This window comes from Neovison vison, chromosome 1 (genome assembly GCF_020171115.1).
Source record: "Neovison vison isolate M4711 chromosome 1, ASM_NN_V1, whole genome shotgun sequence".
In the NCBI taxonomy this organism is placed as follows: Eukaryota; Metazoa; Chordata; class Mammalia; order Carnivora; family Mustelidae; genus Neogale; species Neogale vison.
This window is the reverse complement of record NC_058091.1, coordinates 119766987-119791931: the sequence shown is the minus strand read 5'-3', so window position 1 is coordinate 119791931 and position 24945 is coordinate 119766987. Positions and strand designations below refer to the sequence as shown.

Sequence of the window (24945 nt, the reverse complement as noted above, 5' to 3'; positions counted from 1 at the left end):
TTGATTTCCTGCTTCGATGATCTGTCTAGTTCTGAAAGAGGTGTGTTAAGATCTCCTACGATTAGTGTATTCATATCAATATGACTCTTTATCTTGATTAACAGTTTTCTTAAGTAATTGGCTGCTCCCATATTGGGAGCATAGATATTTACAATTGTTAGATCATCTTGGTGGATAGTCCCTTTAAGGATTATGTAGTGTCCTTCTGTATCTCTGACTACAGTCTTTAGTTTGAAGTCTAATTTATCTGATATGAGAATCGCTACCCCAGCCTTCTTTTGAGTCCCATTGGCATGAAAGATGCTTCTCCACCCCTTCACTTTCAGTCTGCGTGTATCTTTAGGTTCAAAATGGGTCTCTTGTAGACAGCATATGGATGGGTCCTGTCGTTTTATCCAATCTGCAACCCTGTGCCGTTTTATGGGTGCATTTAGGCCATTCACATTGAGAGTGATTATTGATAGATACGTTTTTATTGACATCGAGTTACCTTTGAAGTCTTTCTTTCTGTAGACTGTCTCTCTATTTCTGTTCAATGCTATTCTTGGGATTTTTCCTCTTTTATAGAACCCCCCTTAATATTTCCTGCAGTGTCGGCTTGGTGGTTGCATAGTCTTTTAAGCCTTGCCGGTCTTGGAAACTCTTTATCTCTCCATCCATTTTGAATGTCAGTCTTGCTGGATAAAGTATTCTTGGCTGCATGTTCTTCTCATTTAGTGCCCTGAATATATCTTGCCAGCCTCTTCTGGCTTGCCAGGTCTCTGTGGACAGGTCTGACGTTATTCTGATGGGCTTCCCTCTGTAAGTAAGGAGCCTCTTTGCCCTGGCAGCTTTCAAGAGATTATACCTACAATTATAATTTCTCAATTTGACTATCAGGTGTCGTGATGTTTTTTTGGAGTGTATAATCTTGGGTGGAGACCGTTGAGCCTCTAGTACATGAACGCCGGTTTCATTCGCGAGATTCGGAAAATTTTCATGAAGGACTTGTTCCACGATATCTTCTAGACTTCTTTCTTTCTCCTCCCCTTCAGGAATTCCAATAATTCTGACGTTGGAACGCTTCATGGCATCATTTATTTCCCTAATTCTGCTTTCGTGGGATCTAAGCTGTTTGTTCCAGGCTTCCTCCTGATCCTTTCTCTCTATCTGTTTGTCTTCCAGATCACTAATTCTATCTTCTGTCTCAGTTACCCTAGCTTTGAGAGAGTTTAGATTGGATTGGAACTCATTGAGAGCATTGTGGACCTCCTCCCTGGTAGCTTTGAGCTCCGCCCTAACATTGTGAACATCCTGTCTGGTCGCTTTCAGTTCGGCCCTAATCAATTCTGTTTGGTCATCCATGGCTTTCTCCAACCTAGCTATTGCCTGGATAATTGTTAGCCTGAATTCTCTTTCCGACATATTGTCTATGTTGATAGCCGTTAGCTCTATTGCAGAAGGTCCATCCTCTGTATTTTTCTTCTGTTGGGCATTCCTCCTCCTAGTCATTTTGGTGGGAGAAGACTGAACAGATGAAGCTGGATGTATCAACTCTGGTGCAGTCAAGGTGCACCCTGGAACACTTCCTGATCTCCGTCTCAGAGAGAAGCCTCAGTCTGGGTGCAGAAGCTGAATAAATTCCCCCTTGGACGCTGGCAGTGCAGGTTCCAAGTTAAAGACCCTGGGGGCGCAGGATCTTTTGCTCGTCCCCAAAGCCAAGGCAGTGGCGGCTGTCTGGGAGCTCCTGCCCGCCAGAGAGGTTCCAAGCAGCGATCGCACACTGAGATTTTGCCGCCGGCCCGGGCTGGGAGTGCCCGGCTTGCGCGCACCTCTTTTCAGAGGCGGCTGTGGGTCGGGCGCGCGTCTGGGGCACTGAGAACGGGGCGCTGGTCCGTAAGCCGCAGGCTGGGCTTTTGCGCGCCTCTGTCCGGGGAAGAGTTTCGCGCGCGCGCGGCTTAGACTTTGAAATAATGGCACGGTTCAAGAAGCGCCCCCGGGCCTTAGAAACCCAGGAGAGCTGGAGGGACGTGCGCGCGCATCTCAAGCTTTGTGGTAGGGCTAGCGCACGTTCTGCAGACCGGCGCAGCTCCCATCCCCTCACAGGAGCCGGAACCCCCGCGCTCTGGGGCGCGCTGGCGGCTTAGGGACCAGGAGCCGGTTTCTCCGCCGCACTCTCTCTGCCTCCGCGCCAGGGAGGCCGTCTGGGACCGGGGACTTAAGCCCCTGTCCCTAGCCACCCCGATTCCCACAATTTGCCCCCGCGATCCTTTGCTCTTTTGGAGTGCTTTCAACCAGTCTCCAAGTTAATGCTGGTCCCCAGACGCAGGGCACTCTCGCTCGTATCGGGGTATTATTTTTGCACCGGTCGCCTCTGGTGGCTTCCTCCCCCTTTTGTTTATCTTCCGATATCAGTCCACTGTTCCCATTCCGCTTTACCTGCTCACTGGCGTCTTCTGCCCCTGTAGAGATCCAGACGTGTATAATTCTGATCTCAGGCTGATTTCATGGGTGATCGGAGTTCTTTGGTAGGTAATCAGCTCACTTTGGGGTACCAGCTGAAAAGACGCCTCTTCCTAGTACCCCGCCATCTTGTCCCCCCCCCACTTCTCCTTCTTTAAAAAAAACTAGATCAGACTAATTTCAAAGATAGAACAAGTTACTCTGCTTTCCTTTTGGATAAATCAAGAACGTTGTACATAATAAAAATGAATTTCTAAAACAGTGGATAGGGAAAAATTTACTAAAACTAGCATTGGGTCTATTGATCATTACTAGCAAAGTAAAAAGAGCTCATATGTAAATGCATATATGGTGGTATTGGGACAGAGGAAAGTTTCACATTTGAATGAAGGTGGCATTCAAAATATAGGAAAAGTGTTAACATTTATTTTATTAAAAAATAGTGAGATGATTTTCAAGAACAAAGTAAAGAAATTACAGAGACAAACATTATTAAAATATATTTTTAATACTTTATATTTAAACTCATCATAAAGACAAGTTAAAAGAAAAATCAAGAATGGATATGTAAAATGTATATCAATCAGTAAGCATTCCAGTTTTATGAAAAAAACTACTGGAGATGCAGTTAGTAAAACTCAATAAGCAAAAGCTACTATATTAGTTTCCTGCTACTACCATAATGCATCAGTACAAACCTAGTGGCTTAAAACAACACCCATCTATTGGAAAGGCACAGGAGAATGAATGCTGGACTCAATGGGGCTCTCCACTTAAAGTCTCACAAGACCGAAGTCACCAGCTGGGGTTGCAGTTTTCATCTGAGTATTGGGGTCCTCTTCCAAGCTTGCTGGCTATTGGCAGGATTCATTTCCTTGTGGGAGTTCAGACCCTGCTCTCCAGCTGGCTGTCAGCCAGAAGACACTCTTAGCTCCAAGTGGCCACTCTTAGATCCTTGCCACATGCCTCTTCGCATATCCAAAGTCAGAGAATCTCCCTCACATGGAATTTCCCTCATCAGGATGAGGGTCAGTCATTTTCAGGGCTCACCTCTATGATCATACTCACCCCAAACCACCTCCCTTTCTTAAGGTCAGCTGTGCTCAATGCATATCTCAGCCAGAGCAGTGATTTTCCCATCACATTTGCACATTCCACCCACACTCAAGGGAAGGGGATTTTATAAGGCATGGATACCAGTGGGGCAACATTCCTGGGACCCATTTTAGAATTCAGTTTGCAATATTTTACTGTCTCGTCCCCAATAAGTCACATCCCCCCCAAATGGGAAATGCATTAGCCCCTCCCAAGGACCCCAAAGTCTTACACCATTATAGCCTCTGCTTAAGTTGAATATTTCGTTTAAGACTGGTTAAAGTCCAAGTTCTCATCACCTTCCTATCAAATTACAGGACCCAGAGGTGTGAAAGTCGGGGAAACTCACTGAAATGGCCAGAGCGTGATGACTGAAATGTGGGAATTCACAGTTCCAAGATAGATAAAATCTGACCTGTATACATCTCCCTGGATGAGACTAATTAAAAAGCAAAAGAGAAAAAAAAAAAATCAAAAGAGTAGTGCCCAGATCACTGGGCCTCCTTTGAAGTTTCTTGGCTGAAAGCAGCCTGATTCTTACTGCAGCTCAAGGTTCTCATCTAGGGAGTGAATGTTTAAATTTTGAAGAAAAACAGGCACTTGTGGTGGTGACATATGTCACAAACTCCTTGCCTCCTTGACTTGCACGAACATCACAAGCACTGCTTCCCTTATCACACACTGCTCCATATACTGTGCTGACCATTAAGGTACAGTTCCCCCCTTGTTTTGCACTTGCACTTCATGTATTGATAAGATCCCGAAAACAGTGGAGCCAAAGGTTGGCTCGGGGTCCTTCGCCCCTGGAGCATATGGTCCCCAGGTCCCACCTTCATGCTACTCAGCTGTCTGGAGTAATCTTTTCATTTGCCGTCTCAAGGTTTGCTGTCCAAACCCAACACTGGAGAAGTCATGAGATGGATTTGTTAATTTATCCAAATTTGGAAAACTTTCAGCTGTTATTTCTTTGAATACTTTTTCTTCTTCTAGGTTTTCAACGATAACTAGGATCTGAGGAACAAAATGTGTCCATGTCATCGGATCCTGGAGGATAGAGATGATAGGGAAGCACACAGATGTGATGACATTTATAGTCATTTAACTAGAAGGATTGGGTGCCATTTTTTCACCTGCAACTAACTTCACTAGCGAGGCACTGAGAAGGCACATCTAGGAGGATAACAAGCCATACATACCCCTCTTGACCATACATACCCTCTTGACCAAATAAAAATGAAGTGACTCTTATTGATGTCTTCTGCACTCTGATCATTTATATATTATGTACTGACATAGTATGCACCAGAATACTTTATAAAGCACTTTCATTTCCAATGAATTTATATTCTTGTTGGTTTTGCTGTCCCTCTTTTACTCTCTCTCTCTTGCCCCACCTCCCCGCTCTTTCCTCCATACCCTACCCTTCCTATCTTCAGTTTTTAGCCACCTCCTTCACAGCTCTGTAGCCTAACAATTAAAATCCCAGTTCTCCAATAGCTGTTCAGGTCTATCACGTTGTCGTGATGTCTGGGACACCTTTAATCTCAGAGAAGTCATGCCAGGTTGCTTCACCTCCTTCCTGATGGGGAAGCTCTTCTCTATCCTCTCATCTCTCTATTACCTATAGTACACAAGTGTCTGGTCACATTTTCCTCAACCTCCTTTAAAATGAGGAGGAAACAAATCTCAGCCCCTCACCAGCAGCAGAAAATCCATCTTTGACTCTCCTTTCCACATGGAGCACTTTAGTTTTTTTCCCCACCAAGTAACTAAATATCCAGTCAATGAATCCTGCTTCCATTCATGGAAGTCAAGACTTTAACCTCACTCTCTATATGCATTTCTGTGTGTGCCTCCTTCTGTCAGTACATGGGAGAAGAATGAGGTACAAACAAGTCAGCTGCAAGTGAATGAGAGCAGGGGGCGACAGTAGAAAAGACTGTCGCCCCGAACAACTCTTCGGTCTCATATTTATTAGAAAGTGAGTAGCAATCAACAAAGCTGGAGTAGATTACACATTGACCATGAATCTTGTACTTATGGAAAAAAAGGCAAAATATGTTTGGTTACATAGTACATGACCTACAGTGAGCAAGTCCAAATGAAAGGATTGTCTGACTAACTGCTGATGCTCTCCAGGGAAGGGGAGATAACGGAAAAATCAAACAGGTGGCATTTCACCCTGAGTGAGGTGGGCGTCCCCAGCAGCTTGGCTTCAAGGACAGATATTGTCCTCCCTGCCAGAGGCCTGTTGCCAGTACATGTTTTTCTTAAGGCTACATCTAAGGATGCTTGGTAACTAGTATAATTTCTCATGGGTTATATTTTAAGCAGTATGTTGTTCTGTGGGGTGGTTACATTTTTGAAGCTCTCTTGTATTTGAATGTAACCATGTTTTCTAATCTTTTTGTGTTGTTGTTGTTGTTTTGGTATACTACTTTGATTAGCCCTTATTGTGGTTGCTCTAGGTGCTGAAATATATACATGTAATTTATTACACTCAATGGGTATGGATATTTTCCCAGTCCAAGTGAAGTATAAATTCCTCACCCTTAGTGCCATTAGTACTCCTTACACTTTCCACTTTTTCAATATAATTATATAAAGTATTTCTTCTATGTATGTTGAGCACCACTTCAAGTGATGCCATCAATTTTACTTCAATCATCAAATATGAGTTAAGAGACTCATTAAGACGAGAGGATAATTTATTATATTTAGAATGGTTTCTACCCATTCTGTTGCTATCCTATCCTTTCTGAACTCTTAAACATTCTTCTGCTATCATTTTCTTTTTCTTCAGGATATTTCTCTTAGTTATTCTTATCCACTCTGCCCATTTTAAGGATAGATTGGCTAGTGACAACATTTTCTCTTTTTTCCTTTGTCTAAGTATCTTTATTTCTCCTTCATTCCTGAAGGATAGTTTTGCCAGATAAAGAATTCATGATTGACAATTCTTTTCTTTCAGGACTTGAAAAACATTGGATCACTTCTACCTGGCCTCTGTGTTTTCAGATGCGAAATCCACTGCCATTCAACTTAATGTTCCCCTAAAAACATAATATCATTACTCTCTGGACTGCCTTTAAGAATTTTTTTCCTTTGCTTTAGATTTCACAAATTCAAAGCTCCAAGTGTTTGAGGGTTTATCCTACTTGCGTATACCTCAAATTCTTGAGTGTGTAGGATTATGTCTTTATCCAAATTTGGGAAACTTTCAGCTGTTATTTCTTTGAATACTTTTTCTTCTTCTAGATTTCCAGTGATAAAAATATTACTTCCTTTGTACTTATTCCAACAATCTCAGTGTCTGTCCATATTCTTTGGTCTATTTTCTCTCTGTTGTTCAAACTGACTAAATTCTTTTGGCCTAGTGTCACGTTGGCTGATTGTATCCTCCACTTAACTAATGAGGCCACCTGGCAATTATTTTATTTATTTTATCTTTCAGCTCTCTAATTGCCATTTAGTTCTTCTTTACAACTATTATTTCTTTATGTAGATTTTCTATTATATCTATTTAAGAAAATTTATAATTGCTTGACAAAGCATTTGGTAATAAATGCTTTAAATTTCTCATTTGAAACTTCCAACATCTCATTCATCTTGGGATTGGTACAAGTTGATTGTCTTTTCTCATTCAAGTTGTTATTTTCCTAATTGTCACTATGACAGAGCAATATTGTATTGTATCCTGGACACTTTTGCTATGATATTAGGAGACTTGGGATCCTATTCATTTTTTTTTTTATTTTACCAGGCAGTCCCCCTTTTTGGGGTTAGCATGCATCCTGGCCTACTCTTTTGGGCTGTGGTTCTAAGGACAATTTCAGAGCCCTTAGAGTGCTGTCCCAGTCTTTTTCATTCACTTTGCACCACTGAGGCCTCCTACTCAGTTTTAGTTGGTGTCATCCAAGGGGATGGACCCCATAGGCCAACTGGTGCTGCTAGATGGGAGGTGAGGTCAATCAGCCAGAGGAGAGAATGTCCCAGTCTGATCTCCAGCTTCCCAAGTACTGAGAGGCTCCTTGCTTGCCCTTTGCTGGTGCCATAGAGACAGAGAAGCACCAACCAGAGCTGCCTCCTACTGCTGAGGGCAGAATGGCAGGAGTTGTTGGGCCTGAGTCCCTTTCTGCCCCTAGGTGACCAATAGACACTGCCCTGCTAATGTGTGTGTGGGGCATGGAGTGCCACACTTAGGGTTTGTTAGCTCTGGCATGGACAGCATGGGCCCTCCAACAGCTCCAATTTCTTTGTTCTTCCTTTTTCGTTTGTCTGTCAGTGCTGCAGCTGTGGAGTAGATGGATTTATCCCATAACAAAGTCTCAGCTCCACTTTGACCAGAAGTCCTCTTCATTTATCCCCTTGTGATTATTCTGGGTGTTTCATGTTTTGTGTTTGTACTTTTTAAGATGATCTATTTTTGTTAGGGCTTTTTTTTCTCTTATGAGAGTCCTGTATGCCCCTGGATATATAATGCCCCTGGCAAGCGGCTCTAAGTCTTACAGTATAGTTCTACAAATTCCACGATCCTGGACCAGCTTTAGGTCAATGTTTTACTTTGGTATTTCTACAGAAGTAAGAGATCAAGATTTTATAGTTTCATTTTTATCAATAAGACAGATAATTTCTTTTTTTTTAAAGATTTTATATTATTTATTTGACTGACAGAGATCACAAGTAAACAGAGAAGCAGACAGAGAGAGAGGAAAGGAAGCAGGCTCCCTTTTGAGTAGAAAGCCTGATGCAGGGCTTGATCCCAGGACCCTGAGATCATGACCTGAGCTGAAGGCAGAGGCTTTAACCCACTGAGCAACCCAGGTGCCCCTGTTTTTTTGTTTTTTTTTTTGAGATTGATTTATTTGGGAGAGAGAGCGAGAGCATGGGGAGAGGGAGAGGGGGAGGGAGAGAGAATCTCAAGCAGACTCAGTTGAGCGTGAAGACCAGCACAGGGCTTGATTCTAGGAGCCTGAGAGGATGACCTGAGCTGAAACCAAGAGCTGGAGCCTTAACAGACTGAGCTACCCTGACACCCTGATGGATATTTTCATTTACATTGATGAATAAGGAAAATGAATCCAAAAGACATGTTAGAACTTTACTTGTCAGTGATGTGAACAACTGTTTTGCTCAGTCAGGTAATAGTTTTCAAATATTGGAAGGATATTTTCTCCTGTCTTTGTGTTACTCACAGTGGATTGGCTACAAAAATGATATCCCTCTAAGTTTAATCTGCATTCACCACTTTCTTAAGTCCAAATCAAGGTCTGCAAACTGAAGGCAGTGGGCCTGCCGCCTGTCTTCTTAAGTAAGGCTTTATTGGAATTCAACCATGCTCATTTAATTATATATTGTCTAGGCCACCTCTAGCACCACAATAGAAGAATTGAGGAGTTGTGACAGAGCCTGTATGGATTACAAGCCAGACATATTTTCTATCTGTCCTTGAAAAAAAATTGCCAACCTCTGATCTAAATAATCAGCCAAACAGTAAATAAAGCCCCAACTTCTAGCACTTCATGATTTCCATAGTATAAATACTCCAAGCGTAGCTGATTTCACATTACCAACATGATGTCACTGAAGGAAGAGTTGGAAAGAGGTGTTCAGTAGAACACCCTTGTATAGCATTTTCAACATATACCTACAACAGTTGTAACTAGAAGCATATGCAAGAGTAACATGCAGTAAATTAAATAGGAAGTGAGGAATGTTTAGTATTTATTTCATTTTAATATTAATTACAAAGTTACATAATTTAATTTTTAATAATGGTTATGTTTAACCACTGACTTAAAGATTCATGAAACAGTTTGCTCTTGTAAGCTTGTATGATCTGGTTCCAGAGCAACACTGATGATATGCATGAAATAATTCTAGCTTCTTTGACTAGTGTCTTTCCCAGTGTCTGTCCAAAATATTAAGTTTCAGCTTCCATTCAGCTGCAGCTGGGATTTCCCTCTTGGTATCTAATATCTGTAGATTGCTTTTCTTTATTTTTAGCTCCTTTTTGTGTGTCTTTGTAATAATCTTCCACTACTTTCATATATTTAGTATAGGTAGAGGTATTTCCCAAGAGACTTCATGTTGCATCACTGATAGGTAGTCTGATTTCTTACATCCTTACACTTACTCCCTACTCTGTAAATTAATGTTTTATCCTTTGTCCTAGTGTTTCATTACTGACACTGCAGATAGAAATTATGGGTATTTCCTGACCTGGCCCCATGACTGGTGACAGATAGTAAGATTTCATGCACTATCAAGGGACATGATACCAGATTTTAACATAGAAAAACAACAGGGACATTCTGGGAGGAAAGAGGCAGGTGGAAGTTGGATTTAAATGTATATCAGTCAGGTTCCTGGCAGGAATAAGCTTGGAAACTCAAACTGGTTAATTTGAATAGAATTTATTTAATAAAGCATCTATTTACAAAGCTATGATCATCAGAGTGTAGCAAACCATAGTGACAGAAAGATGTCCTAGCCTAGGGACAACAGGAGCATGGTTACCTTCCTCAAGCCTGACTGGATGAAGGAACAGAGTGATAAAGGGTTCTTGGAGGCAGAGAGTACTGTGTAGAGAGCCACCTGATATCTGTGACCTTCTAGTTAAGTGAAACTGGCAGCCTCCTGTAACCTGCCTAGAGTTGGAGTGGGGGCAGCAGGGTAGGGACAGAATTCAGCCCACTTTCCTCTCTCTCTCCAATCCTCTGATTATGCTTTTCATTACTCAGAGCACTCAAGGAGCTAGGAAGTAATTCCACGTGGGTCAGCTACTCGGAGTACAGAGCAAGAAAGAGAGGAGGGGAGAATAAATAGGATTGTAAAGGGAAGAATTGGGCAAGAAAGGAACCATGGAATCTGGGAGAAAGACGGCCACAGATTGGAGGTGATGCAAACTCAAACAGATCATTTGAGTGGTTTCTCCTCTTTTCAGAAGATCAAAAACAAGGGTGATTTGGGAAGGAATCTTGCCCTACACTGGCTGGATTTCAGGATTATTTATATAAAATGTTATTCATGACTGTTTATATGGAGTCAAATGCATCCCCATCTTTATTTCTCCCTCTCTCTGTCTCCCCTGCATGCACACATAAGGTGTAAAATTTTTGAATGATCGTAATTCTTGGTTCATGACTCACTCTTGTTCATCTAAGCTTATTTTTTCACCTATTTTTTGTTTTCAATAATATAATAAGCTGTGGTGAATCCAACACTCAGCACATGCATGAGAACCTTTGCAATAACTTTATAATATATCCAAGTCCATTAGATCAAGCTTACTGATTGTGTTGTCTAAAACATCTATATCATTTCTCTCTACTGCATGACCTCTGAGGAATTAAAAGCTATATATTAAATATCCTCCTATAATGCTTTGGTTTATCATCTTCTACCTGTATATTGTATTTTTATTCTTATATTTTAGGTTATTATATTAGATGCATATATGCTTAGAGTAGCTATATCTTTCTTAAGAGGGTGAATGTTTATCATTACATGAGTCCTTCTGCCCTGAAGGTGTTTTCCCTGAATTTTTTTTTTTTTAAGTAGCTCTACACCCTACATGGGATTTGAACATACTACTCTGACATCAAGAGCTGTGTGTTCTATCAGCTGAGCCAGCCAGGTGCCCCTTTCCTTAAAATTTAGTTTTTGACCTTAATACATACATACCAATTTTATTTACTTAGTACTTGCACGACAGATCTTTTCCATCTCTTGCAATCAATCTCTGGAATGGCCTTTATGCTTTTAGTCATATGTCTCAAAAATCATATCACCTGCATTTATATTTTGTGATCAATCTGTCAATCTCTGTCTTTTAATCAAATGTTTAGTCCATTTGCTTTTACTGAAATTAATGAGATATCTAGATCTTTTATACCATCTCGTGTTTTTCAGTTCATTCTCAGTGTGATTTCCGTGGCTTCTTTCATTGTTCACTGATGTCTGGAATCCATGCTAGCATGTGTAGCAAGCCCAAGGCTGCTGCCTGGCAGGTGGTTCTCTTTTGACTTTTTCTGAGATGTGTTTTCAGAATCTCTTTAGGTTGCTCATTTCTAACATTTTCCTTCAGATGGGAATTTTTGTTCCATACCCGGCCTTTTTCAGATATTAAGATTCTGTCCTGCTTTCATTATGCCTTGTCCCTGGACCCCAAACCCTTTGTCTTCATGTAGACTGGGTATCTTTAAACATTGCATATTAATAGGGATTTTCTGATTGCTTCCATTTTTGTTTTCAAGAAAACTTCTAAAAGTCAATTACCAATATCTTTGAAACATTAATTTAATGAGTTATTTTCTTTTTTCTTTCTTTTTTTTTTATTGTGTTCTGTTAGTCACCATACAGTACATCGTTAGGTTTTTGTTTTGTTTTGTTTTTTGTTTTTGTTTTTCAATTTATTTATTTTCAGAAAAACGGTATTCATTATTTTTTCACCACACCCAGTGCTCCATGCAATCCGTGCCCTCTATAATACCCACCACCTGGAACCCCAACCTCCCACCCCCCCACCCCGCCACTTCCAACCCCTCAAGTGTTCCATGATTCATTGTTTATGTTTACCACCCAGTGCTCCATGCAATCCATGATTATTTCTTTCCAAATCAAGTAGTCTACTGAAACTCTATGGATGCTCCGAAACACACCGCCTTGATATTCCTACCTGAGAAAAGGAAACGAGGTTATGAGAGAGGACATATACATTTAGCTCTTGCAGGAGGAGAGTAACTGTCTGACCTTGGAAAAGGTTGCAAGACAAGATTTGTGGTGAAAAGAAAGGATGATGGAAAATAGCCTTTGCAGAATCTCATCAATATCATTGAACACATTTTTCTCCAACCAGGGAAGAGCATATGGGAAGGCAGGATCACTTGTCTCGGTCAGTCCAGGCTCCTAATAACCACAAATAAAATATACAATAGCAACAAGGGGAGGCAGAGAGAAAGTGGAGTGAATTTCCATTTAAAATAGGAACAGAAATATAATATTGCAGAGCATTAAATTGACAAGAAATATAAATTGACAAAAATTTGTAATTATAAAAATTTACCATGGAGCATAAAACCGTGAGTAATTGAAGAGACACAGCATCTTCATAGATGGAAATATAATTTTGGACTTAATATATTTTCCAAAAATCCATATGACAATGAGAATACAGATTAGATAAAATAACTAAATTTAATGAAATGGTACGTATACCCTGGCTATATAAAGAAAAGTCATTTTCTGGGTGCCTGAGTGACTTAGTCAGTTACATGTCTGCCTTTGGCTCAGGTCATGGCCCCAGGTACTGGGATGGAGTCGCACATCAGGCTCCTTGCTTAGTGGGAAGCTTGTTTCTCCCTCTGCCTCTCTCTTTCTCTCTCTCTCTCTCTCATGAACAAATACATAAAAATCTTCCTTTAAAGAAGTCATTTTCTGAGGAAATATACACTACAGTATTTAAAGACAAAGATCCAGGGCACCTGGGTGGCTCAGTGGGTTAAGCCTCTGCTTTCGGCTCAGGTCATGGTCTCAGGGTTCTGGGATCAAGCCCTGCATTGGGCTCTCTGCTCCGAAGGGAGCCTGCTTCCCCCTCTCTCTCTGCCTGCCTCTCTGCCTACTTATCATCTCTCTCCCGCTCTCTGTTAAATGGATAGATAAAATCTTAAAAAAAAAAAGACAAAGATCCATGATGTGTACAGTTTCTGAAAAAATATATATGTATATTTATGTATATTGTATTTTATGTATATTATACGTATATTTTTACATATATACTCTTCTTACTCTTCCAGCTTTTCTCTCTGTTTTACATTTTTACAACTAAAACAGGAAAAGGTTTTCAAGGTTATAAAAATATTACCCCCATAAAATAAAAGTAAAATTCTATGAAAAAGGACAATCAGAGAACTAAAAGATTCTAAAAGTCATTAAAAATAATGAATGGGCAAAAAATAATGAATTGGCAAAACTAACTAGGTACAGGGGTGTCTGGGTGGTTTAGTCAGTTAAGCATTGGACTTTTGATTTCAGCTCAGGTCATGATACAGGATCCTGGATTGAGCCCCACCTAGTACTCTGAACTGAGTGAGGAGCCTGCTTAAAACTCTCTCTCCCTCTCCCTCTTCCCTTCTTCCCAGCTCTCTCTCTCTCTCTCTCTCTCTCGCTCTTAAAAAGAAAAAGAAAAAGTAACCAAGTACAGCAATTCCTCTTCTTACTGCAACTTTATTTTTTAATTATCTCTTTTCTCTATACACTTTAATTTTCTGAAGGACTGTCTTGTTCCGTTTCTTTTTTCACAGTATTTCAAATCTCTCTGAGAATAATTATTTGTTTATGTTGTTGTCTTCCCTGCCTTACCTCTGAGGTCATTTTTTCCCCATTTTGTTCATTGAGTCCTTCTTTATAACACTGTTGGATTTCCAAAAAATATCTTCTCTTCATTGATTATTAGTTGATGTTTTCAAATGAGGCACTTAAGTCATGGCTTAAGTGACTGTAGTAGTAAAAGGCTTATGAAAAGATGGGCTTTGGGCTTACTTGGCTGATAATTCACTAAAAATACCATAATGAGAAAACTCTCTCTTTAGATGACTCATATATCCAAAAAGGAAAATTTCAGTCTCTTAGATGGGGGGTGGGGCAAAGTTATGGTAAATAAATGGATGTTCGTGTTCCATTGTGGGGAAGTCCAACCATTCAATAGAGTTGCTAGAGGTGCTTGCAATGAATTCCCATAAGTGTACAAAATTTTAAAGGACTAAATAAATGAGTTATGACATTATTATATATAGTCCTTCAAAACAATGGTTTAAAAGGACATTTAGCGACAAAACAAAATTGTTTATCATATGTTAAATTTAAAAGTAGTTACAAATAGCCTATTCCACCATGATCTCAAGCCTCTAAACATCTTTCTATTTATAACTATATGTAAATTTATATTTTCAAAGCCTGGAAGGAAAAAAAATATCACTCAAGAGTCTAGAATACAATAAAGGTGATCTTTTTTCTCCTCTTCCTGCTTCAAATGTTGACTGACAAATCTATTGTGATTGGTTTAAAAACATAGCAGTTAAATGAAATCTACATTTGGAGCTATTAGTCAGAATACTAGAACTCTTGAAGTTGAATAACCATATTTGTCCCTTTGTTCACCTCAGCCAGGCTTGTGGCTGCAAATCTTGTGGATGACGGCTTGTGATGCCATCAATGCAACACAATTAGTTTCCAATCTCAACTGCTAAACTCATTTATCAATCATTTTATTTATTCATTCATTCATTCTATTTTATTTTATTTTAATTCCCATATAGTTAACAGCAGTGTTATATTAGTTTCAAGTCTACCACATAGTGATTCAGCAATTCTATATATTACTCAGGGCTCTTTGCAGTAAAAGAACTCTTAATTCCCTTAACTATTTCACCCATCCCCCATCTACCTGTCCTCTAGCAACCACCGGTTTGTACTCTAAGAGCCCGGTTTTTTAAATTTTTCTCTTTTTTTCTCTCTCTGTTTTTGTTTTTATTTCTTAAATTCTGTATGTGAGTGAAATTATATGGTATTTGTCTTTCTATGACTGACTCATTTCATAATGATTCAAGATCTAAATTTGAGACATGAAACCACAAAGTTCCTAGAAGAAAACACAGGTGATAAGCTCTTGACATCAGTCACAGGAACATTTTTCAAGGTAGGACTCCTTTGGCCTGAGAAACAAAACCAAAATTAAACTATTGGGACTACACCAAAATAAAATGCTTTTTGCACAGCAAAGGAGGCCATCAACAGAACAAAAAGACAACCCCTTGAATGGGAAAAGATATTTGCAAATAGCATATCTGATAAAGGATTAGTATCCAAAATAATGAAAAACTGTATATAACTCAACACACAAAGAGCCCCCAAAAATCCAATTAAAAGCTGTACAGAAGATATGAACAGACATTTCTCCAAAGAAGACATACAGATGACGAAGAGACACATGAAACAATGCTAAACACCAACTCATCATCAGAGAAATGCAAATCAAAACTACAATGAGATATCACCCCACACCTGTCAGAATGACTGAAATCAACAATACAAAAACAACAGGAGTTGACAAAGATGTGGAGGACAAGGAATCCTCCTTCTAGGAACTTTGTGGTTTCGTGTCTCACATTTAGATCTTGAATCATTTTGAAATAAGTCAGTCAAAGAAAGACAAATACCATATGATTTCACTCACATGCAGAATTTAAGAAACAAAAACAAAAAAAGAGTAAAATAAAAGAGACAAACATAAAAATACAGGCTCTTAAACAAACCGGTGGGAATGCAAACTGGTGCAACCATTGTGGAAACAGTATGGAAAATCCTCAAAAAATTAAAACTAGAATTACCATATGATCCAGGAGTTCCACCAGTGGGCATTTACCCATATAATGATAAAATTTTTAATTATCCCAGAAGAAAACAATTTCCCAATATGACCAAACAATATTAACCAACAAAGTATTTGTCCTTTTGGATTCTTTTTTGGATTCAAGTATCTCTTAATGACAAGAATAGGACATTATTTGCTGAGAATATTCTTGGGGTGACTATGCTCTAGTAATTCAGAAGTTACCCCATACACAGCTAGAACTCAGCCTCCTAATAGAATTGTGGAACCAGATCTTTACCCTTTGAGTAGAAAATACATGTTTCCTAAATTAGACAAAAACAAACAAACTAACAAACACAAAAACAAAAACAAAAAACAAAACTCCGTGGTTTATTTTTTATCACTATGTATTCACTGACTTTCCAATCCATTCCCTGATTTACTGATAATGTAGCTACCCACATGGCAGTGCCATGTAAACACTTGAAATACTGCAAATCTGGTGTGGATGCTTGTGTTTCTACAGCAAGTGGACATCTTTGTATTACTCTAGGCTTACCAGTTTCTAGTCAATGGTGAAGAAGTGGAAAACCTCATTTTATATGAACCACAAGATCATACTTCATGATGGAATATCCTTCAATAGGATTTCTTGAAGTTTTCTATAGCTATCTGTAGGTTATTGGACTATCTGTCAAGAAAGGAGAAAAATACCCAAGTATCCTGCCATCTTCAGCATTGGAAAGGAAACAACAGTAGTTGTAATGAAGTACTACTTCATGACTTGAAAGTTGGCCCAGAATGAATCCTCCCTACTCATGCAGGGTATGCAGGGAATTGGTCCCTGCCTTTGATTAACTACCATGTACAAAAGAGTATAACACTGACTTTACTGTAATCAATTCCAAGCTACAACTCAGTGAGATTATTGAATTATTATTGAATTATTGAATTATTGAATTTTGGAGGAATTCCAAGACTGCCAAAATCCAAGTCCATAAGAACTCTAAAGTTTCACATTCTTCTTTGCTCTTAAAAGTAAAAATTAATACACCACATTGCATATTATTTTTTTTATTTTTGTTAAAGATTTTATTTATTTATTTGACAGACAGAGATCACAAGTAGGCGGAGAGACAGGCAGAGAGAGAGGAGGAAGCAGGCTCCTTGTGGAGCAGAGAGCCCAATGTGGGGCTCGATCGCAGAACCCTGAGATCATGACCTGAGCCGAAGGCAGAGGCTTAACCCACTGAGCCACCCAGGTGTCCCAACCACATTGCATATTATATAACAATGTTTGCTTGATAAAGAAGTTTGAAAGTCTATATAATTAATAGAAACTAATTAATGTCTCTTCTCTCTCATGAGATAACCAGTACAAAAACTTTAATGTATATTTCAGTATTTTTTCCAAAATATATACCATTGCTATATTTTTAAATTTTATTTTATTTTATTTTCAGTGTTCCAAAATCCATTGTTTATACACCACACCCAATGCTCCATGCAATACGTGCCCTCCTTAATACACACCAACAGGCTCACCCAACCCCCCTCCAAAACCCTCAGTTTGTTTCTCGGAGTCCACAGTCTCTCATGGTTTGCCTCCCCTCTGATTTCCCCCAACTCCCTTCTCCTCTCCATCTCCCAATGTCCTCCGCTTTATTCCTTATGCACCAAAAGTAAGTGAAACCATATGAAAATTGACTCTCTGCTTGACTTATTTCACTCAGCATAATCTCTTCCAGACCCATCCATGTTGATACAGAAGTTGGGTATTCATCCTTTCTGATGGAGGCATAATACTCCATTGTCAATATGGACCGTATCTTTAACCATTCATCTGTTGAAGGGCATCTAGGTTCTTTCCACAGTTTGGCGACTATGGCCATTACTGCTATGGACACTGGGGTACAGATGGCTCTTTTTTCACTACATCTGTATCTTTGCGGTAAATACCCAATAGTGCAATTGCTGGGTCATAGGGTAGCTCTATTTTTAATTTTTTAAGTAATCTCCAGACTATTTTCCAAAGTGCCTGTACCAACTTGCATTTCCACCAGCAGTGTAAGAGGGTTCTTCTTTCTCCTCATTCTCTCCACACTTGTTGTTTACTGTCTTGTTGATTTTGGTCATTCTAACTGGTGTAAGGTGGTATCTCAATGGGTTTTTATTTGAATCTCCCTGATGGTTAATAATGATGAACATTTTAAATGATCTGTTAGCCATTTGTATATCTTCTTTGGAGATGTGTCTGTTCATGTGTTCTGCTTGCTTTGTGTGTGTTGAGTTTGAGGAGTTCTTTATAGATCTTGGATATCAGCCCTTTATCTGCAGTGTCATTTGCAAATATCTTCTCCTATTCCGTGGGTTGCCTCTTTTTTTGTTGACTGTTTCCTTTGCTGTGCAGAAGCTTTTGATCTTGATGAAGTCCCAAAAGTTCATTTTTGCTTTTGTTTCCTTTGCCTTTGGAGACATATCTTGAAATAAGTTTACTGTGGCAGATGTCGAAGAGGTTACTGCCTATGTTCTTCTCTAGTATTCTGATAGATTCCTGCCTCACATTGAGATTTTTTATTCATTTCGAGTTTATCTTTGTGTATAGTGTAAGAGAATGGTCGAGTTTCATTCTTCTACATATAGCTGTCCAATTTTCCTAGAACCATTTATTGAAGATACTGTCCTTTTTCCACTGGGTATTTTCCCTCCTTTGCTAAAGATTATTTGACCATAAAGTAGAGGATCCATATCTGGGCTCTTTATTCTGTTCCACTAGTCTTTGTGTCTTTTTTTGTGCCAGTACCATGCTGTCTTGGTGACTCCAGCTTTGTAGTAAAGTTTGCAATCAGGCAACAGGATGCCCTAGTTTGTTTTTCATTTTCAACATTCCCTTAGCAATTCAGTGTCTCTCCTGGTTCCATACAAATTTTAGGATTGTTTGCTCCAGTTCTTTGAAAAATGCCAGTGGGTTTTGATTGGGATGGCATTGAAAGTATAGATTGCTCTAGGCAGTATAGACATTTTAACAATGTTCACTCTTCTGATCCATGAGCATGAAATGCTCTTCCATCTTTTTGTGTCTTCTTCAATTTCTTTCATGAGTGTTCTGTAGTTCCTTGAGCACAGATCCTTTACCTCTTTGGTTAGGTTTACTCCCAGGTATCTTATGGTTCTTGGTGCTACAGTAAATGGAATCAATTTTCTGATTTCCTTTTCTATGTTTTCATTATTAATGTATAAGAAAGCAACTGATTTCTGGACATTGATTTTGTATCTTGCCATTTGTATTACTGAATTGCTGTATTGATTCTAGTAGCTTGGGGGGGGCATGGAGTCTTTTGGGTTTTCCATATAAAGTATCATGTCATCAGTGACGAGAGAGAGTTTGACTTTTTTGCCAATTTGAATACCTTTATTTCATTTTGTTGTCTGATTGCTGTTGCTAGGACTTCTACTACTATGTTGAACAGCAGTGGCAAGAGTGAGCACCCTTGTCATGCTCCTGATCTCAAAGGGAAGGCTGTCAGCTTTTCCCCATTGAGAATGATACTTGATGTGTATTTTTCATACATAGATTTTTATGAATTTGAGGAATGTTCTCTCCATCCCTATACTATGAAGTGTTTTAATGAGGAATTGATGCTGTATCTTGTGGAGTGCTTTTTATGCATCAACTGAGAGGGCCATATGGTTCTTCTCTCTTTTCTTATTGATTGGTTCTGTTGTATTGATTGATTTGCAAATGTTGAACAACAATTGCATCCCATGGATAAATCCCACCTGGTCATGGTAGATAATCCTTTTAATGTACTGTTGGATTCTATTAGCTAGGATCATGTTGAGAATCTTGGCATTCATATTCATCAGAGATATTGGTCTGAAATTCTCCTTTTTGGTGGAGTCTTTGCCTGGTTTAGGGATCAGGGTAATTCTGGCTTCATAAGAAGAGTCTGGAAGTTTTCCTTCTGTTTCTATTTTATGAAACAACTTCAGGAGAATAGGTATTATATATTCTTTGAATGTTTGGGAGAACTCTCCAGAGAATCCATCAGATCCTGGGCTCTTGTTTTTTATCACTGCTTCAATCTCGTTACTAGATTTTGGTCTATTCAGGTTGTCAATTTCTCCCTGATTCAGTTTTGGAAGTTTATAGGTTTCCAGGAATGCATCCATTTCATCTAGGTTGCTTAACTTATTGGCATATAACTGTTGGTAATAATTTCTGATGATTGGTTCTATTTCCTTGGTGTTAGTCCTGGTCTCTCCTTTTCAATCATAATTTTATTAATTTGGGTCCTCTTTCTTTTCTTTCGGATTAGTTTGGCCAGTGGTTTATCAGTCTAATTGATTCTTTCAAAAACCAGGTTCTAGTTTTGTTGATGTGTTTTACCGTATCTCTAGTTTCTATCTCTTTGATCTCTGCTCTGATCTTAATTATTTCCCTTCTTGTGTGTGGGGGTTGGCTTAATTTGTTGTTGATTCTCCAGTTCTTTAAGGTGTAAAGAGAGCTGGTGTATTCTGGATTTTTCCATTTTTTTGAGGGAGGCTTAGATGGCTATGCATTCCCCCTTTAGGACCACCTTTATTATATCCCATAGGTTTCAGGTGGAAGGGTCTTCACTCTCATTGGATTCCATGAATTGTTTAAGTTCTTCTTTGATTTCCTGGTTGATCCAAACCTTGTTAAGCAGGGTGGTCTTTAGCTTCCAAGTGTATGAATTCCTTCCAAACTTTTTCTTGTGGTTGAATTCCAGTTTCAAAGCATTGTGATCTGAGAATATGCAGGGAATAATCTCAGTCCTTTGGTATCAGTTAAGCCCTGATTTGTGACCCAGTGTGTGGTCTATTCTGGAGAAAGTTCCCTGTGTGTCCAAGAAGAATGATTATTCTGTTGTTTTAGGGTGAAATATACTGTATGTATCTATGAGGTCTATCTGCTCCAATGTATCATTAAATGCTCTTGTTTCTTTATTGATTTTCTGCTTGGATGATCTATTACTGAAAATGGCATGTTAAGATCCCTTACTATTGATGTATTCATATCAGTATGACTCTTTTTTTTTTCCAATATGACTCTTTATCTTGATTAACTAATCAAGCATACATAAGCACTCTTCTGTAGTTGCTGCTCCCATATTGGGGGCCCAAGTATTTACAGTTGTTAGATCTTCTTGGTGGATAGACCGTTTAAGAATGATGGAGGACCGGCACGGCGGCTACAAGCCCAGCGACGAGCACAAGACGGACCTCAACCCCGACAACCTGCAGGGCGCCGACGACCTGGACCCCAATTACGTGCTGAGCTCGCGGGTGCGCACGGGTCGCAGCATCCGCGGCTTCTGCCTTCCCCCGCACTGCAGCCGCGGGGAGCGCCGGGCCATCGAGAAGCTCGCGGTGGAAGCTCTGTCGAGCCTGGACGGGGACCTGGCCGGCCGCTACTACGCTCTCAAGAGCATGACCGAGGCGGAGCAGCAGCAGCTCATCGACGACCACTTCCTCTTCGATAAGCCCGTGTCGCCCCTGCTGCTGGCCTCGGGCATGGCCCGTGACTGGCCAGACGCCCACGGTATTTGGCACAATGACAATAAGACCTTCCTGGTGTGGATCAACGAGGAAGACCACCTGCGGGTCATCTCCATGCAGAAAGGGGGCAACATGAAGGAGGTGTTCACTCGCTTCTGCAATGGCCTCACCCAGATTGAAACACTCTTCAAGTCTAAGAATTACGAGTTCATGTGGAACCCTCACCTGGGGTACATCCTCACCTGCCCATCCAATCTGGGCACAGGCCTGCGGGCAGGTGTGCACATCAAGCTGCCCCACCTGGGCAAGCATGAGAAGTTCCCGGAGGTGCTCAAGCGGCTGCGGCTTCAGAAACGAGGCACCAGTGGTGTGGACACAGCTGCTGTGGGGGGCGTCTTCGACATCTCCAACGCGGACCGCCTGGGCTTCTCGGAGGTGGAGTTGGTGCAGATGGTGGTGGACGGCGTGAAGCTGCTCATCGAGATGGAGCAGCGGCTGGAGCAAGGCCAGACCATCGACGACCTCGTGCCGGCCCAGAAGTGAGGCCCCAGCCCCCACTGCCACCACTACCAGCCCTGCCGCTTCCTAACTTCTTGCCCGGGCAGTGCCCGCCATGCATCCCTGATGTTCGCCACTTGGCGGCTGAGCCCTTAGCCTCGCTGTAGAGACTTCTGTCGCCCTTGGTAGAGTTTATTTTTGTGATGGCTAAGACGTTGCTGATGCTGAAATAAAACTAGAGTTAAGCCAAAAAAATGATGGAGTGTTCTTCCTTATCTCTGACTACAGTCTTTAGATTAAAATCTAATTTATCTTACATGAGAATTGCTACCCCTTTCTTTGGAGGCCTGTTGGCATGGAAGTTGCTTCTCCATCCCTTCACTTTCAGTCTGAATGTACTCTTAGGTTTTGAGTGGGTCTCTTGTAGACAACACATGGATGGGTCCTGTTGTTTTATCCAATCTGCAACCCTGTGCCATTTTATGGGAGCATTTAGGCCATTCTGTTGTGAGTGATTATTCAGAGATACATTTTTATTGACATCATGTTACCTGTGAAGTCCTTGTTTCTATATATTGTCTCTGTAATTTTCTGTTCTGTGACACTCTTGGGTTCCTTCTTCTTTTATAGAACTCCCTTAATATTTCTTGTAGCGCCAGCTTGGAGGCCACATACTCTTTTAAACCTTGTCAGTCTTGGAAGCTCTTTGTCTCTCCCCCCATTTTGAATGTCAGCCTTGCTGAATAAAGTATTCTTGGCTGCATGTTTTTTTTTTAAGAGTTCATTTATTTATTTGACAGACAAGTAGGCAGAGAGGCAGGCAGAGAGAGAGGAGGAAGCAGGCTCCCTGCTGAGCAGAAAGCCCGATGTGGGACTTGATCCCAGGACCCTGAGATCATGACCTGAGCCGAAGGCAGAGGCTTTAACCCACTGAGCCACCCAGGTGCCCCTTGGCTGCATGTTCTCTCATTTAGTGCCCTGAATATGTCCTGCCAGACCTTTCTGGCTTGCTGGGTTTCTGTGGAAAAGTCTGACATTATTCAGATGGACCTTCCTCTGTACATAAGGAATCTCTTCCCCTTAGCTGCCCTCAGAAGCTCTTGTCTAAAATTATGATTCGTGAGTCTCACTACCAAGTTTCTTGAGGTCGTTCTAGATTCATTGATTTGGGACAGGGTGACCTTTCTGTCTCTAGGATATGAACACTTGTTTCATTCCCCAAATTGGGAAAATTTTCATCCAGAATTTGTTCAACTATATCTTCTAGTCTTCTCTCTTTCTCGAACCCTCAGGGATCCTAATTATTCTGATGATGGAACATTTCATGGTGTCATTTATTTCCCTAATTCTGTTTTCATGGCTTCTAAGCTGTTTGTTCCATGTCTCCTCCTGATCCTTTTTCTCTATCAGTTTGTCCTCTAGATCCCAAATTCTATCTTCTGCCTCAGTTACCCTAGCTATTAGAGTATTTAGATTAGATTAGATCTCATTGATAGCATTTTTAACTACTTCCTAAGTGGCTTTCACTTCTGACAATAGAGATTCTATGTTGTCACTAATGGTTTTCTCCAACCTAGCCATTGACTGGATAATTGATACTCTGAATTCCCTTTCCAACATACTGTTTATGTCCATATCCAGTAGTTCTGATGGAGAGGGCACAGTCTCTGAATTTTTCCACTGTTGGGTGTTCTTCCTCCTAGTCATTTTGGTGAGAGGTGGTTGAGGGGATATGTAGCTGAATATATCAACCACGATCCAGGCAAAGCATACCCTGGAATGCTTCTGAGCAATCGGAAGTCAGCACTGTGCTGCAGTCACATGGAAGGTGTAATCAATGCTCTGGGAAGTGCTAATACCAGAACTCTGCAGGGTGGGGCTCCCTTTTTCTGTTTTTAAGTGTGTTTATAACATAGAATTTTTTATCTTGCAGAGATTGCTTAACACTATATTTTACATATTTACCCAATTTCTCCATTTATTCTTTTTCTATAAATATTCATTTTAAGGTCTAAATAATTATTCATGAAGACCTGTGCCATAATTCTATCTGCCATAATTTAATGCTCAAATGGGGAGCATATTAATTAAACTTGTTATTTTGAATAATTGTAGACCCACATGAAGTGATAACAAAAAATACAGAGACATCTTGTGTACCATTTACACAATTTACTCAAATGATAACTACTTTAAAATATTACAGTATAATACCACAATCAGAAGAGTAACATTGATAGTGTCCAGAACATTACTATCATCACAAAGATCCCATATGTTGCCCTGATATAGCCACACCTACTTCCCTTCCATCCCCTATACCTACCCCCAACCCTCACTTTAACCCCTGGAAAATACAAATTTGTTCTTCATTTTTATAATTTTTTTCCATTTCTAATATCTTTTATAAGGCAGTCACTTACAGCACTATGAAGTATTAAGAAGTCTACTGACATGCTACCCCCTGGAGAAATTGATGAAAAAAATTACTATTTAGAAAAACTAAAGTCTCCAGCTCAGAGGTTAGGGGCAAACAGCAAATGATGAAATATCTGTTCAAGAAAATCTATAAAAGTTTGGCAAGAAAGATGAGAGTTTGTGGTATTTCAAAACAGACTTAACCCCTCTGCACTTCCAGTTTATCAAAGCAGAGTCTCCATTCCAGATTGTTACAGCCAGGAACAAAGTGTTTTGCCCCCACCCCGCCAAGATCCAAGTCACTGGCTTCCATCCCAAGAGAGGCAGGACTTCAGCATTTGTCATCCTGTCTTCAGCTATCTGTTGCGAAGGCAAAGTCTCAAATGAGTGCAGTCCAGAGGTGGGAAGTCTCATCTCCTGCCCAACCACCACTTGGGAAATGGAGGATCTACTTTGAGTGTGGCATGCTGAGAATACTGGGCCCCCCTACCCCTTTCCTTGACTAATAATGTGATGATTCCATGCCAAGAAAGTCAAACCAAGAGACCTTCAAGCTATTGGCCACTCCCTGCACCTCAGGCTCTGCCCTTAGAGAG

At 40.2% G+C, this 24945-nt stretch overlaps 2 protein-coding genes across 3 annotated transcripts in view; one reads left to right on the top strand and one right to left on the bottom strand.

Moving 5' to 3' along the window:
- LOC122911212 (HLA class II histocompatibility antigen, DQ beta 1 chain) overlaps positions 1-24945 on the bottom strand; it is a 122805-nt gene that overhangs the window by 15127 nt on the left and 82733 nt on the right. The gene's annotated exons all lie outside the window — the stretch shown is intronic.
- On the top strand, positions 21104-22011 carry LOC122911203 (creatine kinase B-type-like). The gene has a single exon (XM_044255671.1). It carries the CDS (start codon positions 21104-21106, stop codon positions 21974-21976), a length of 873 nt encoding a protein of 290 aa, XP_044111606.1. The 3' UTR covers positions 21977-22011.

Coding starts and splice junctions, on each gene's coding strand:
- LOC122911203 (XM_044255671.1), top strand. CDS start 21,104: ATGATGGAGGACCGGCACGGCGGCTACAAGCCCAGCGACGAGCACAAG.